The sequence below is a fragment of the Rhinolophus sinicus genome, linkage group LG05 (genome assembly GCF_036562045.2).
Source record: "Rhinolophus sinicus isolate RSC01 linkage group LG05, ASM3656204v1, whole genome shotgun sequence".
In the NCBI taxonomy this organism is placed as follows: domain Eukaryota; kingdom Metazoa; phylum Chordata; class Mammalia; order Chiroptera; family Rhinolophidae; genus Rhinolophus; species Rhinolophus sinicus.
This window is the reverse complement of record NC_133755.1, coordinates 24,786,049-24,799,804: the sequence shown is the minus strand read 5'-3', so window position 1 is coordinate 24,799,804 and position 13,756 is coordinate 24,786,049. Positions and strand designations below refer to the sequence as shown.

At 33.4% G+C, this 13,756-nt stretch overlaps 1 protein-coding gene across 4 annotated transcripts in view; it reads left to right on the top strand.

The window, feature by feature from the left end:
* HEATR5B (HEAT repeat containing 5B) overlaps positions 1 to 13,756 on the top strand; it is a 74,274-nt gene that overhangs the window by 18,553 nt on the left and 41,965 nt on the right. For all 4 annotated transcript variants that reach the window (XM_019741998.2, XM_019742008.2, XM_074331895.1 and 1 more), the window contains exons 11-18: positions 1,397 to 1,508; positions 2,710 to 2,862; positions 3,900 to 3,999; positions 4,859 to 4,968; positions 5,816 to 5,979; positions 6,676 to 6,851; positions 9,871 to 9,976; positions 11,483 to 11,673. In XM_019741998.2, coding sequence (XP_019597557.2) covers positions 1,397 to 1,508; positions 2,710 to 2,862; positions 3,900 to 3,999; positions 4,859 to 4,968; positions 5,816 to 5,979; positions 6,676 to 6,851; positions 9,871 to 9,976; positions 11,483 to 11,673 — 1,112 coding nt within the window. The remainder of the gene's footprint in view (positions 1 to 1,396; positions 1,509 to 2,709; positions 2,863 to 3,899; positions 4,000 to 4,858; positions 4,969 to 5,815; positions 5,980 to 6,675; positions 6,852 to 9,870; positions 9,977 to 11,482; positions 11,674 to 13,756) is intronic.

Below are 13,756 nucleotides of genomic sequence, written 5' to 3'. Positions count from 1 at the left end.
GACATAGGAATAATAGGTTTTGTTTGGGCATAGTATCACTTTATAATTTATTTTAGAGAAAAAAACCCTTATAGTAATTATTTAGAAATCAGAGCTTTCCTTCAGCTTTTAGAAATAAAAATTGATATTGCTATATTCAAAGATGTTAGGAGAATATGCTATTGCATTTTGATAATACTTAATAAAAGTTGAATGGTTTTCATGAATCAGTTATTTTTCTTTGTTTTTCTACTATTCCTCCTACTATCATGGTTTTCTTCTCAGGAATATTAGTACTTGTATAAATATTATTTGCAACTTTACATAGGCAGATTGGGGTTAGATCTTCATACTCTTATTTTTTCTGGGATATTAGACCCATGTCCATTCATTCCTATGAATTCCATAGCTACTACTCAAATCTAGGCTTCTGCCTTCCTTTGTTATACAATTGTCTCTTCACTGATTATCCTGTCTTTTTCTCCCATCTCTCCCACACAACTTTCACATTTCACATTTGCTCTGAGACACTTAGTGACAAACCAGTACTCAGAGAATAAAATATAATCACCTCTGGTAAATTGGTACCTTCATAATTTGCCTTCATTCTATGCGTACATTCAAATTTCCCACTGCTCTAGTCAGACTAGTCATCTTGCTTTCTTCCCATGCTGTTTTCAGCCTGCATGCCTTTGCTCATGCTAATCTCTTACATCAGAATTTCGCCCCCAGTACCTAACTTATCAATTTGTTTAGAGCCCAATACAAGTTCCATCTCTTTCGTGAGCTCTCTTCAAAGCTACGCAGTCTGTGATAGCCTTTCTGACCCCTGCTACATCTACACTACTATGTTGTCATTTACAAAATCGTGTGCTGCTGTTACTTCCCGTTTTTCCTATGTCTTCCTCTCTGAGATTTTAAGCACCATAAGATTAGCTTAATGCTAGTTGCGTAAGAGGAATTCAATAAATCTTTGAATGTAGGACAATAGCACTGATAATTAGGTGGTTACATGTACCAGCATAGTTCTGAGTGCTTTACTGAATTAATTTATTTAGCCCTTGTAAGAGTGAGGTGGGCACTCGTATTATTCCTCTTTTACCAATGAGGGACTTGAGGCAAGGAAGTTAAGTTGTCCCAGGTCATTTCCAGAAAGTAGGAAATGACAAAGCTGGGATATGAACCCAGGCAGTCTGGCTCTAGAGCTCACGCATAACCACTACGCTATTCTGAGTCTCTTCAGAGTCATCAGTGCAATCAGGATTGAGTAGGTTTTAATGTTGCCTCTTTAAAAACAAGTTAACAGCAGCAACAAAAAAGAACAGCTTCTCTTTTGATAATGTACTAGCTATGTATTTTCTTATCTGATTTCTTTAACGTGTTTAAATTGAAATCCAATTCTAAACTTTTTTTGCAGATGGTAGTTAGTATTGCCGAAGATCTCTTACGAACGGCTGCCCAAAATAGCAGGCTATCTTTACAGCGCACCCAAGCTGGATGGCTTTTACTTGGAGCACTTATGACTTTAGGTATAAGTATCTTTGAGTAGGATTTTGTCTTATTCTGTAACTGCCAGTAGATGATAAAGAACATCTAATGTGAAAGTGTTACAGTTCACATTCTAGACTTTGAATGAGGTTGTAAAATGGTAAAGATGTTTTTCTCATCATATGGTAGTAGATTTCTCTTTCTGGCAATTTCAGTTTAAGTACATTTAGTGAGAAAGTTGTTAACAAAGTTTCACCTTTACTATCAGAATAGTCGTGGTCTAATTGATTAGCTTAGTGTTAATCAAAAGAGATGAGAGTAGTGGGGGCACATTTCACCCCCAAAGAGAAGGCCAGTGACATAATTTTAGTAGGGTTGGTACAGTCACATTTAAACAGTATTGTTGGATAACTTTCTTGGAGTTATCCTCACTTTCCTCAATGCTGTGACACGTCTGAGACGCAGGCAAAGTATAGCATTGTACATAGAACAGAAATCCATGTTATCATTGTGATGAGATAACGTCCAACTTTTAGTTCACATGTTTAACTTCTATAAAAAGTGTGTGTGTGTACACAAAGTCACTCACCACTTTAAACATCTGTCTTTTGGAAATTAATTTGACTTAGTTTTCTAAAGAAAATAAATAGTGGTAGCTCTTTAGCAGAAATTTATGTTAAGTTTGTTAAGTGATATGTTAAATGAATTCTTAGCAATGTCAATATAGGTTCCTAGTTCTAAATATTCTGCTTCCTCATAAAACTAAATTAACCATATAAATTGCCCCCAAAATGGAAGAATATATATATATGTCTGTATAATATATATATGTATATACATATATATATCTATATATATGTGTGTGTGAGAGAAGGTATATATGTTTACGTACACATATTTATAGAAAAGACACCACAAAATGTGTCCCCGATATATTTTATCATGGATAATATATAATTCACCATTCTGAATATATTTTAGATTATTTTTTCTGGATTTGTTTTATATTTACATGCTAAAAATATTGATACTTTTTAGGTGAATTTTATTATGCTTTAATAGATAGTAGTTTTACCAACTGAATAAGAAACATTTTGAAAATTAGATATTAATATTAATATTAGAGATAAAGATGTGGTGAAATGATCGCTATTGTTGAACCTTGGGTTGGGGCTCTTTGACTTTTGATTGTAATGTATGTTACATATATGCATGGTTTTGTATTCTTGTTTTCTCTGTTAGGACCCTCTGTTGTTCGTTACCATCTGCCCAAGATGTTGTTACTGTGGCGAAATGTTTTCCCTCGTTCTTTAAAGGAATTGGAGGCTGAGAAGGCCCGAGGCGATTCTTTTACCTGGCAGGTAACATTGGAAGGCCGTGCTGGAGCTTTATGTGGTAAGAACTGAAAGGGATGTACCTTCAGAGTATTATTTTATTACTAAATATTTGTGAAGTGAAGGAAAGTTACTACGTCAGATTTTTATTTTAATATGTAATGGTAAATTTACATACTTTTATATTTAGAAAGAAACTTTATAAATAATCTATTAGTTTGCTAATTTTACAATTAACTAAGGCTGAGACTCTGAGAAGCAGGGTAGAGTAGTGGTGAAACAGGAGCTGGAACCCAGGCCTCTTCATTCCCAGTTATCACAATCTCCACCTGTCAAAAGGAGCACTGGATCACCACGTAAAAAAACCAGTGGGTATTTAAGGGAAAAAGAAACTCAGGACTTCCAAGGTGACTGAGTTTGAAGTTAGTCCCTTCCTTATGAACAAACGGCTATTTCCTCCTATCATTTATCAAATCTGCAAATGTTGATAATTTTTCAGACATCAGCATTACAAAAATTATGAATGTTGTTTTTGTTGGGGAGTCAGCAGCCTACAGGAAAGGCTCAAGTTTTGTTTTATTTGGGAACTACAATTACACTGGGTGACCCTGTTTTTTTCTAAATTTATCTCAAGGTGTAAAGTGCTTCTTTTTCCAAACTGTGAAAGACAGACATATGCTTACCCATAAAGGCAACAGGGCAAAGTGCCAGCTTTGTTCCCACACATCTAAGAGCTGTTTCAGTCTTAGATCTGTTGCTAAAGAGCCAAAAGAGATACACTTTCTCACTGGGCCATTGTGTTCACTCTTGGTTCTATCTTGAAACCTCTTTCTTTATAGTCATCTGAATTCATATGGGGTGAGAGATCTCTGAATTCCCATTCATAGAAATCTCCCTAATAAATATCTTCCTTCCTCTATTTCTGCTGTCCACCCTTGTAGCCTTTCTTAATGATTTTTCTCTATAGTTGCAATTGGTGCTTCTTGTGATCTGAACCTTATAATAATTAAGAATTGTAGGTAACCTTTATATAATTTTATCATTTATTCATCTTCACAAAACTGATTCAAATCTGTCCTTTTAAAAAATTTTATCTAGCGATGAGGAGCTTTGTTGCACATTGTCCTGAACTCCTAACTGAAGATGTGATTAGAAAATTGATGACCCCTATTGAATGTGCCATGACTATGATGTCACAGTAAGTAAGCAATTATTACAAATTGACATCCAATTTTATATATTTGTCAATAGTCATGTTTTGTATTTCCCTCTAGTATCATATGGGAAACAATTATTTATTTATTTATTTTTAAGGGGAACAGGACTTTATTGGGGAACAGTGTGTATTTCCAGGCCTTTTTTCCAAGTCAAGTTGTTGTCCTTTCAATCTTAGTTGTGGAGGGTGCCATTCAGCTTCAAGTTGTTGTCCTTTCAGTCTTAGTTGTAGAGGACACAGCTCAGCTCCAGGTCCAGTTGCCGTTTCTAGTTGCAGGGGGCACAGCCCACCATCCCTTGTGGGAATCAAACCCGCAACCTTGTGGTTGAGAGGACGCACTCCCCACCATCCCTTGCGGGACTCGAGGAATTGAACTGGCAACCTTGTGGTTGAGAGCCCAAGCTCCAACCGACTGAGCCATCCGGGAGGCAGCTGAGCTCAAGGTGCCCTGTTCAATCTTAGTTGCAGGGGGCAAAGCCCACCATCCCTTGCGGGACTCGAGGAGCGGCAACCTTGTGGTTGAGAGCCCACTGGCCCATGTGGGAATCGAACTGGCAGCCTTCGGAGTTAGGAACATGGAGCTCTAACCACCTGAGCCACCTGGCCGGCCCCCTTTTTTTTTTTTTTTTATGTAAAGTGATTTTGTAAATTGTAGTCATGGTGTGGATCAAAATAAAATTGTATTTTATAATGTTTCTGTTACAGTAAAGGTCTCAAAATAAAATGAAAGTGTAATATTTATCAATGTACTTTGACAGTTCATTGATACATCACTGAAAAAATGTTTATAAGCAATACTTATTTTGATAAGATGATACTAACTATACTTTTGATATTTTAGCATTCCATCTGTAATTAAAGCCCATGGAGCTCATCTGAAAGCTAGTGCTGCAATGGTCCGATTAAGACTTTATGATATTTTGGCTTTGTTACCTCCAAAAACTTATGAAGGTAAAATTTACAGTATCTAATAAAAATTCCTCAGTCTACCTTTGCAGTTCTTCACAATGTTCTGCAGTTGTGGTCACGCCTCTCTCACTGACTCACTGCTCAAAGGAAGGCAACCACTTCCTTTTCTTCATATAGAGTAGCTAATACTTGTTCAGCACGTACTGTGTTCCAGGCCCTTCCTAAGCCCTTTGCATGTATTAACATCTTTGATTCTAACCTTAACCCTATGAGGTGATTAGCTGTATTTTGTAAATGCAGAATCTTGGGTGCATAAAAGTAATGCAGTTTGCCCAAACCAGAGAGATAGTCAGTGGCAGAGCTTGGATGCAAACCTAGCTGGTTTTCTTCAAAGTCTGTGCTTTTAATAACTATCCCAAACTGTTTCATATATGCTATAAAATAGCCAATAATGTAGGAATCTGGAGGAGGAATAGTAATGTGCTTTGAAGAAATTAAATATTATATAAAATGTTAATGTTAGAATCAATCATTGATTTTTTTTTCCAGTTCAGCCATGCCCAAGAATTTTGATATGCTGTGGTTCAGTGTTTGTATATCATTAGGTAATTAATAATAAATAATAATCACGTCACATTTAATATATTTAAAATAATCTTTATTTGAGTTTTTTAATTACTTGAAATAATTTGGGCTAAAAGGCACAATACAATAATAAAAGAGGAAGCACCGTTATTGTATATTAAAAACAGCATTGAATATTTACTTTTTAAAAAGGAAATAGGAACTTATTTATTTTTGTTGAACATGTTGCTGCTCTTTGTGGGCAATGATTATCATTTCAATAAAAATTATTCTTTTTAATCTGATCTGAAGTTCTATGTTTTAGGCTCTTTCAACGCACTTCTTAGAGAACTGGTAGCAGAATTCACTTTGACTGACAATTCAGCCAATACAACTACTTCACTCCTCAGATCCCTCTGTCATTATGATGACAGTGTTCTTCTTGGTTCCTGGCTTCAAGAAACTGATCATAAGTCAATTGAAGACCAGGTAATAAACCGTACAGGGAATGAACTACTTGCTTACTTGAAAACAGTGGTATGAAAGAGAAAGTGTTACAGACTAAGGTTTAATTTTCATTGAGCTTTCTTAGACATTTAAGATGGCTTCCTGGCAGTGGATAAATAGTGAAAAAGGTAGACAGCAACAGTTAGAATTTGGCAAATTGTCTTTATTCAATATTCTTTGTATTCAGATACCCTGTGGTGTCTGTGGCAAAGATCAGTTTTAGCTGGTTTTCTGGTTCTTGGCTTTTTGTTTTAGAGTTTTTCTGATAGGTTGGAGAGGAATGGGAGTTCGTAGGTTGAAGATTTAGAAACTTTTGCCCACTGAATACATTATTTCTTATGTACTTTTAAAAAAGATTTACTAAAGCCTCTTTTAAAGAAATTAGTGTGGGTTTAATTTATTCCTGATATTGTTTTGCTTAAATATTTTAAGGTAAGTAGTGTAAAAATATTTTAGAATGAACAATCCTTTTCTTAACATTATGTAAGTTGTTACTGATGGTTTTCTTTAAGGGCCAAATTATATTTCCATCTATTTAAAAATTTTCACATTCAGTCATTGTGTTCTTTTTTTTTAATGTTTTCTCCTTACTCCCCTGTTCTATTCTTCTTGCCCAATACTTAGTAAGTGAATTGCCTAAAGTAGTTTTTGAGTGACTTTTATGTCATTCTTTTGCAGCTCCAGCCAAACAGTGCATCTGGAAGTGGGGCTCTGGAGCATGATCCATCCTCCATTTATTTACGGATACCTGCTGGAGAAGCTGTGCCTGGTCCTCTCCCTCTTGGAGTTTCAGTCATCGATGCTTCTGTGGCTCTTTTTGGTGTAGTGTTTCCTCATGTTTCTTACAAACACCGGTTAGTATAAAGTCAATCAGGTATTTTAGTAAAATATGAATTATATTCAAACAGTAGATTTTCCCATGTCAGTTAACTCTGCAGTAAGGTGAATTACTACCTAAACAATAGGCTCATAAATTTAATAACGTAAGTGACACATACATGATAAAAAAAAATTACATACAAATTCCACATACTTTGAAATTGTTTTTAACATTTGGCCATGTGTACAAGCATCTAGTATCCATTATATTGTGGACTATGGCTTACACAACAAAATTTTCATTTTGATAGTTTATTTGCTATTTTATAAGTATGTTTTGATTCTATCTTTAATTAGGGACATCAGTTTGGTAAGTGTTTGGTTTTTGTTGTTGAACAAATAAATGGGTGAGATGTCTACTCCTAATAACATTTGTCTTTCAGATGATTCAACTCTAGAACTTGGAAAACTAAGGTAACTGGTTCTTTTTCTGACAGGAATCTTTTAGTTCGCTATATTTAGTGTCCGCAGACATTATCCCCATATATTTATGGTGATTTCCCCAAAAGGAAGAGTGAGAATGAATTAATACAAGACCATCACAGATAACTCATTTTACAAAATATGCCTTAAAAACATTATTATATTTGTATGTGAAAAATAATACAAATGTTATTTTTTAAATGTGTAGGTTACTTCGTTAATTGCTTTTTACTTTGAGGGGGAAGTTTTTAAATATGAAATTTTACTTTACCTAGATATATTTAAGAACATTTGCTTGCCATATAAATGTTAAAGAGCATTTAAAGGTGAAAAAAATCTTATAAAGCATCTCCTTTAATGCCCTTGTTTTAAATGTAAGGAAATCCTGGTCTAAGAGTTCGTGGTTTGCCCAAAGTTATACAGCCAGCTATGAGAGCTATAACGAGAATTCAGGATTATTTTAAATACATTAAATTCACTTCTGTAGAACAAGGGGAAGTATAAATAAATAAATTCTATTAAAATATAATAAATACCAAATATCTAATGATGGAGGAATGAGTGAATAAATTATGGAAAGTCGACAGGCTAGAATACTTCTTTTACAGAGCCAATATTTTGATATTAGAAAATGCTTACTATACAATGTTAAATAAAAAAAGGAAAATAAAAGGCAAGTAAAGATCCCAGTTTGGTATCTTAAAACACATAAAAATATACATGTGTATTCAAGTTCATATGGGTATTCATAAGAAAAAGACCTAAGAGAAAATGAATGTACCGAGGGTAGCAGTGGTTATTTCTGGGTAGTAACTTTTCATTAATAGTTTTCAAATTAAATGAAGTATTTTATAAGAAAAAAAATTTATACTTGATTTTAGCCAAAAGGCTGAGCCGTGATAGAAAAAATATTTTTAAATAAGCTTTTATAAAAATTATGTATCTGAGGTCACTTATAGGCAAATCATTCTTAACAATAGTGTTGGAGAGAGAACATGTGTATCTTCTTATGTGTGTGTTTGAAAGCAGTGTGAGTAGTACCCTGCTTCCTCACTGATAGATGTGGATCTGTGTCAGCAAGTGTAGAAATAGTCAGCTTTAGTCCCAGTATCTCTAACTGGAGTTCCCACTAGAGGCTAGGTGATTTCTTCCTATGTGATTTTTAAAGAATGCTTTGACCTGAGAGCCATGTCCTATTATAAATTGAACTTAAATCCTTTTAGTGACCTTAGAGTGATCTTGATTTCCTACGTTAGGTCATGATTATCTTAGAACTAAATCAAACTTCCCTAGATTCCTTTGCCCCACCCCATTGCTGTTTAGAAAAATCTGAAATGATCTCATTCTCTTTTAAAATAATAGTCTCAAATGGCTGTGATTTTTGTGGTTGTTAACTGTCTCATTTAAAATTTTTGCATAATGAAAAAAGTTTCACTTTTGATTTTTACATTAAAAAAATGACCAAAGCGCAATCTTTTAAAAAAATCTCTCGATTAGATTCCAAAGATAGGACACGAGGTATTATTTTCTTCTATGTGCGAGTGTTTTTTAAAAAGAAAATTATCTCAAGATCCATCCATATTGTCAAAAATGGCACTATGTCATCTTTTCCTATGGCAGAATAGTATTCCATTGTGTATATATACCACATCTTTTTTATCCAATCCTCTATCGAAGGACACTTTGGTTGTTTCCATGTCTTGGCCACTGTAAATAAAGCTAAGTGAACATCGGAGCACAGATATCTTTATGGATAAATGTTGTCAGATATTTTTTGGGTAGATACCTAGGAGAGGGATTGCTAGATCATATAAGATTATTATGCTAAGTGAAATAAGTCAGAAAGAAAATGTTGAGAACCATATGATTTCACTGATATGTGGTATATAAAACTGAAAACAACAAAGAACAAGACAAACAAATGAAGAAACAAAAACTCATAGACACAGACAATAGTTTAGTGGTTACCAGAGGGTAAGGGGGGAAGTGGGTGGTAGATGAGGGTAAAAGGGATCAAAGATATGGTGATGGAAAGAGAACTGACTCTGGGTGGTGAACACACAGTGTGATATATAGATGATGTATTACAGAATTGTACACCTGAAATCTATGTAACTTTACTAACAATTGCCACTCCAATAAACTTTAATTAGAAAAAATAAAAATAAATTAAAAAAAAATTTTTTTAAAGAAAAAAAATTATGCTCCCTTTTGATATTTCCAACTTAAAAATCTTCCACAGAGATGCATTGTTAATGGTTGTTATTCTATTCAAGAAACCTTGAGCACCTACTATATGCCAGGCACTCTGTTGGACACTGGTGTTAATGTTAAAGGCTACTGAAATTATGACCTTATTTTGCTAATTGAAACTTAATATTTAGTCTCTCGGCTTGTTCCAGTTGATAACCATGTCTATATATTCATTCAGGAGGAGAAGGTCTCCTGATTTGGATCAGCTATACAAATGAAATAGAAATGAGACAGCATGGGGCATTATTTGTGAGCCATTATTTTTGAGTCAAATTTGAATAAAAAGTATTGCTAATGTGATCTTTACTCCTATTATAGATTACAAATGTTGGATCACTTTGCTGAATGTGTTAAACAAGCCAAAGGAGTCCGCCAGCAGGCTGTACAGCTTAATATTTTTACTGCTGTTCTTAGTGCACTAAAGGTATTTACTTTTAAAACATAATATATATTCCAAGCTATGATTTAATTAATGCCTTTAATAAGGCAGGCATATCTAGATGATTATACTTATATGTATATCACTTGATAACTATGTTTTATATGTTTTATTAAATCACTAGGAACTTTATATCAGGCTTGTCATAATTAAATAAGTATTTTATATGTTAATAATATTAAAGTTTGTTTTGATTTGATTCCTCAGATTTTACAAATGGCAGTAAGTTCTTTCAGAATTTTCAAAGATGGTTGACTAATAAAGTCCAATAATCTAATGAGGGTTAATTAGATAAAGGTTAAGTTTGATTTGTGGTTTAGGTCATATATCAGGAAAGGCTATGTTACATAGTCGAAAGAATGCTGCATTTAGAGATTGTATTCTTGTTTAGCTGCTCACCAGGTTTATGTCTTGTGTAACTCCTTTTACCTTTTTTGAACCTCAATTTCTACACGTGATGAAGTGAAAGAACTGTTTTGCCTATCAGTTTATGCACCATACTGTACAGCCTGCAGCTGCTTATGATGTACTTGAAAAGTTTTTATATTATTCAGAACTAAGCTTATTGTAGGATATGACTGTTTTAAAATAAAAGGGTGACAAGTCCAAGTGTTTAAATGGATATGAATTAAATCATCTTTCGTAACACATCAGGGAAAAAGGATATAGGCATTGGTTATAGAAATAATAGGTTTGTACCATTTATATAACCATTCGTATATACCCTATTTAAAGAATATCAGCTAATACCAACATCTGAGTTTTTAAAAAAAAGGAGTGGGTGGTCATTGTCTCCCTCAGTGGTTGGAAGGCTGGTGAACCAACTGTAATGTTGCTGTACAGTATGCTTTTCTTCATAGATGTGCTCGCTAATGCCTCTGCTGTAGTTAACATTTCCCCCAGGCACCATGACTTGGATTTTTGGTTTAAAGTAAGTAAATAATGTTCCAGGACAGTAACTGTAGCTAGAATAGAGATAGCAACATTTAGTATGATGAGCAAACTACATCAACCTTCAGTTCCTGATGACTCTTACATCACTTTGTCTTTACACATATATTGGATGTATTCTTTGTAACATAATTATCTTCTCTGGAATTTTTATAGAAATGAATCAGAGTTCATACTTATTGGGTCTTTTCCTTCCTTGAATTACAGTTGATTTAATATTACAGTTGTCCTTTATATATAGAAACAACTTTTAAGTACTAGTCTTTGGACAGAGACACTCCCAGGGATTGTTGGTTTTGGGGTTGATTGAACTATAACTATGTTATGTGTTATGTTCTTAATCACGTTTAGGAAAGTGATTGCTGTTAATTCAACAGGTATTGATTCTAGGCATAGGATATGCATGTGAAAGATGACTAAAGAAAATAATGTGTGAAGATATATGTGTATTTACAAGGATTTGCAGCATATTTATTTCTTTTATTTACTGTGAATTATGAATTACTCCCTTTTTAAAAAATAATAAATAAATAACCCTAGGGCCTGGCTGAAAACAAAAGTACTTTAGGACCTGAGGAAGTTCGTAAATCTGCCCTGACACTGGTTATGGGTGCTCTTGACAATCCAAACCCCATCTTACGATGTGCAGCAGGGGAAGCTCTTGGAAGAATGGCTCAGGTGGTTGGAGAAGCAACTTTTATTGCTAGAATGGCCCAATATAGCTTTGACAAGTAAGTGGGTCCCTTTACCAACAAGTAAGTTTCTCATATAAACAAAGATGTCTTTTAACTAATCAATAATTATTAACTGGACTGTATGTTTTCTACATAGTATAGCATGTGACAATATTTTGGGATTTTTCATAATGCCTTAATTTTTATTTCAGTAATTGATAAAACTCTAGAATCTGGGAAAGTTGTAATATGTTAGATACTTTCAGTGTGGTGAGGGTTTCAGTTTCAGCTCTTGAATGTTACATGATAGAATCAAGAGGCTTGTTAATACCATGTTTCCCCGAAAATAAGACCAGGTCTTATATTAATTTTTGCTCCAAAAGACACATTAGGGCTTATGTTCAGGGGATGTCATCCTGAAAAATCATGCGAGGGCTTATTTTGCAGTTAGGTCTTATTTTCGGGGAAACACGGTAGGACTTCTGTCAGAAGTGCTGTGAACTCCGTTTCTCTTACCTTTGCTCCCCCCATTATTCTTTCTGTTAATTATTCACTTTTTAAAATAAGCCATTCTTTTTCTAACTGCTGCTAAGTTTATCATCTGTTAAATTATCCCTGAAACAGGGGCTAAGGTTAGCATTCGATTTTAAGAATTTCTTTAACATTAATTAAAAAGACTGATCTCAGAGTTCTAAAAAAGTATGACTAAGATGATAATATGCAATTATTAGTGACTGTTGGTTGTTAATTAAGTACTGAAGTAGAAACATTGAAAATCAAGGGTGCCCAAGAACTGGCACTTTAATTATGTAAATTAATAATTCTTAACTATTATTATATTTTGAATTCTAATTATTCCAAAAGAGAGAAGGGAGAGGGAGAGAGAGATGGGGTAGTATTTATTTTATACTTACTCTGGTGAAATACAAGGACATTTTATTCTTATCTGTCTGGTGAATGGTTTGCAAGTGTTTCAGTGCTTAGTTTTCTTAACTTTTCCAAATAATTAATTATGATCTGAAATTAATTATTACATAGATTTTAAGTTACCCATTTTTTCACATTTTGATCTGAAATTGGGTTTTGTCTTTAATTCTCTATGAAAGGTCATAATTATTTATTCTTTTATACTACTATATAAAATAATGCATTTTTTCTTTTATACTACTATATAAAATAATGCTACATTTAAAAATCTGTGGTATCTTAGATTTGACAGAATCTGGTTATATTTTGAAAAAGCATCAATGTCCTACAGCCTTGTCTACACTATGTCTTCCTGATATAATATCTGACTGAAAAGCAAAAATCACTTACACAGACACATCTGTCAGCTATATTTGCTTAATAAAATCTTATGCCATTTTAGGGTAAAGACAGGAATCATTGTTAGAAACCATTTTTGGATAAGAGGGAGTAGCTTCCATTGCTTAAGACTCAGTTCAGAAAAAAATAAGTCATTATGGTTGAATTTGTTTCCATTCAAATTGAAAATCACTTTGAGACTTTGGAAAATATATATTCTCATATCTTAGATTATTTACTTTATTTAATAGATGCTTATCATTAAGAAAATTGGTCCAGCTTTTTAGCTCACTGAAATGTTGCCTTTTGAAAAGTAACAATATGAAGGCAGCTTTCTAATCTGTATAAGGCTTTAGAATTTAATTCACAGATTGCATTTATTCTTAACGTCTTTCATTCTTCAAAATGACTGCCAAATTATTAAAACTAATTTCACCTGATTCTTTTTTCCCTTCTGTAATGTTTCACAGATGTATTGTATCTAGACTAGCATATTTAAAATTACAAATGTGATTTATGGTATGTTTCTAGGACATCTCTGTTCTAATTATGTAGTGATTATATACTATATACAATTGTCAGAATTCATTACATTGTACGTTTTTATGTACAGTTAAAATTGGTGAATGTTATATATAAATACACCTCAAAGCTTCTTTTAAAAAGATATACAGTAGCTCCTTTTTTACATTTTTTAATTCATTAAGATAAATTTCACAAAGAAAAAAGACTGGCACATTTTAAAGAGGTTCAAATAATAATTATAGAGAATTTCTTCAATGGAAATTAAAAGCATTTTCTGTAATTCTGTGAACACAAATAACCTTTTTTGTAT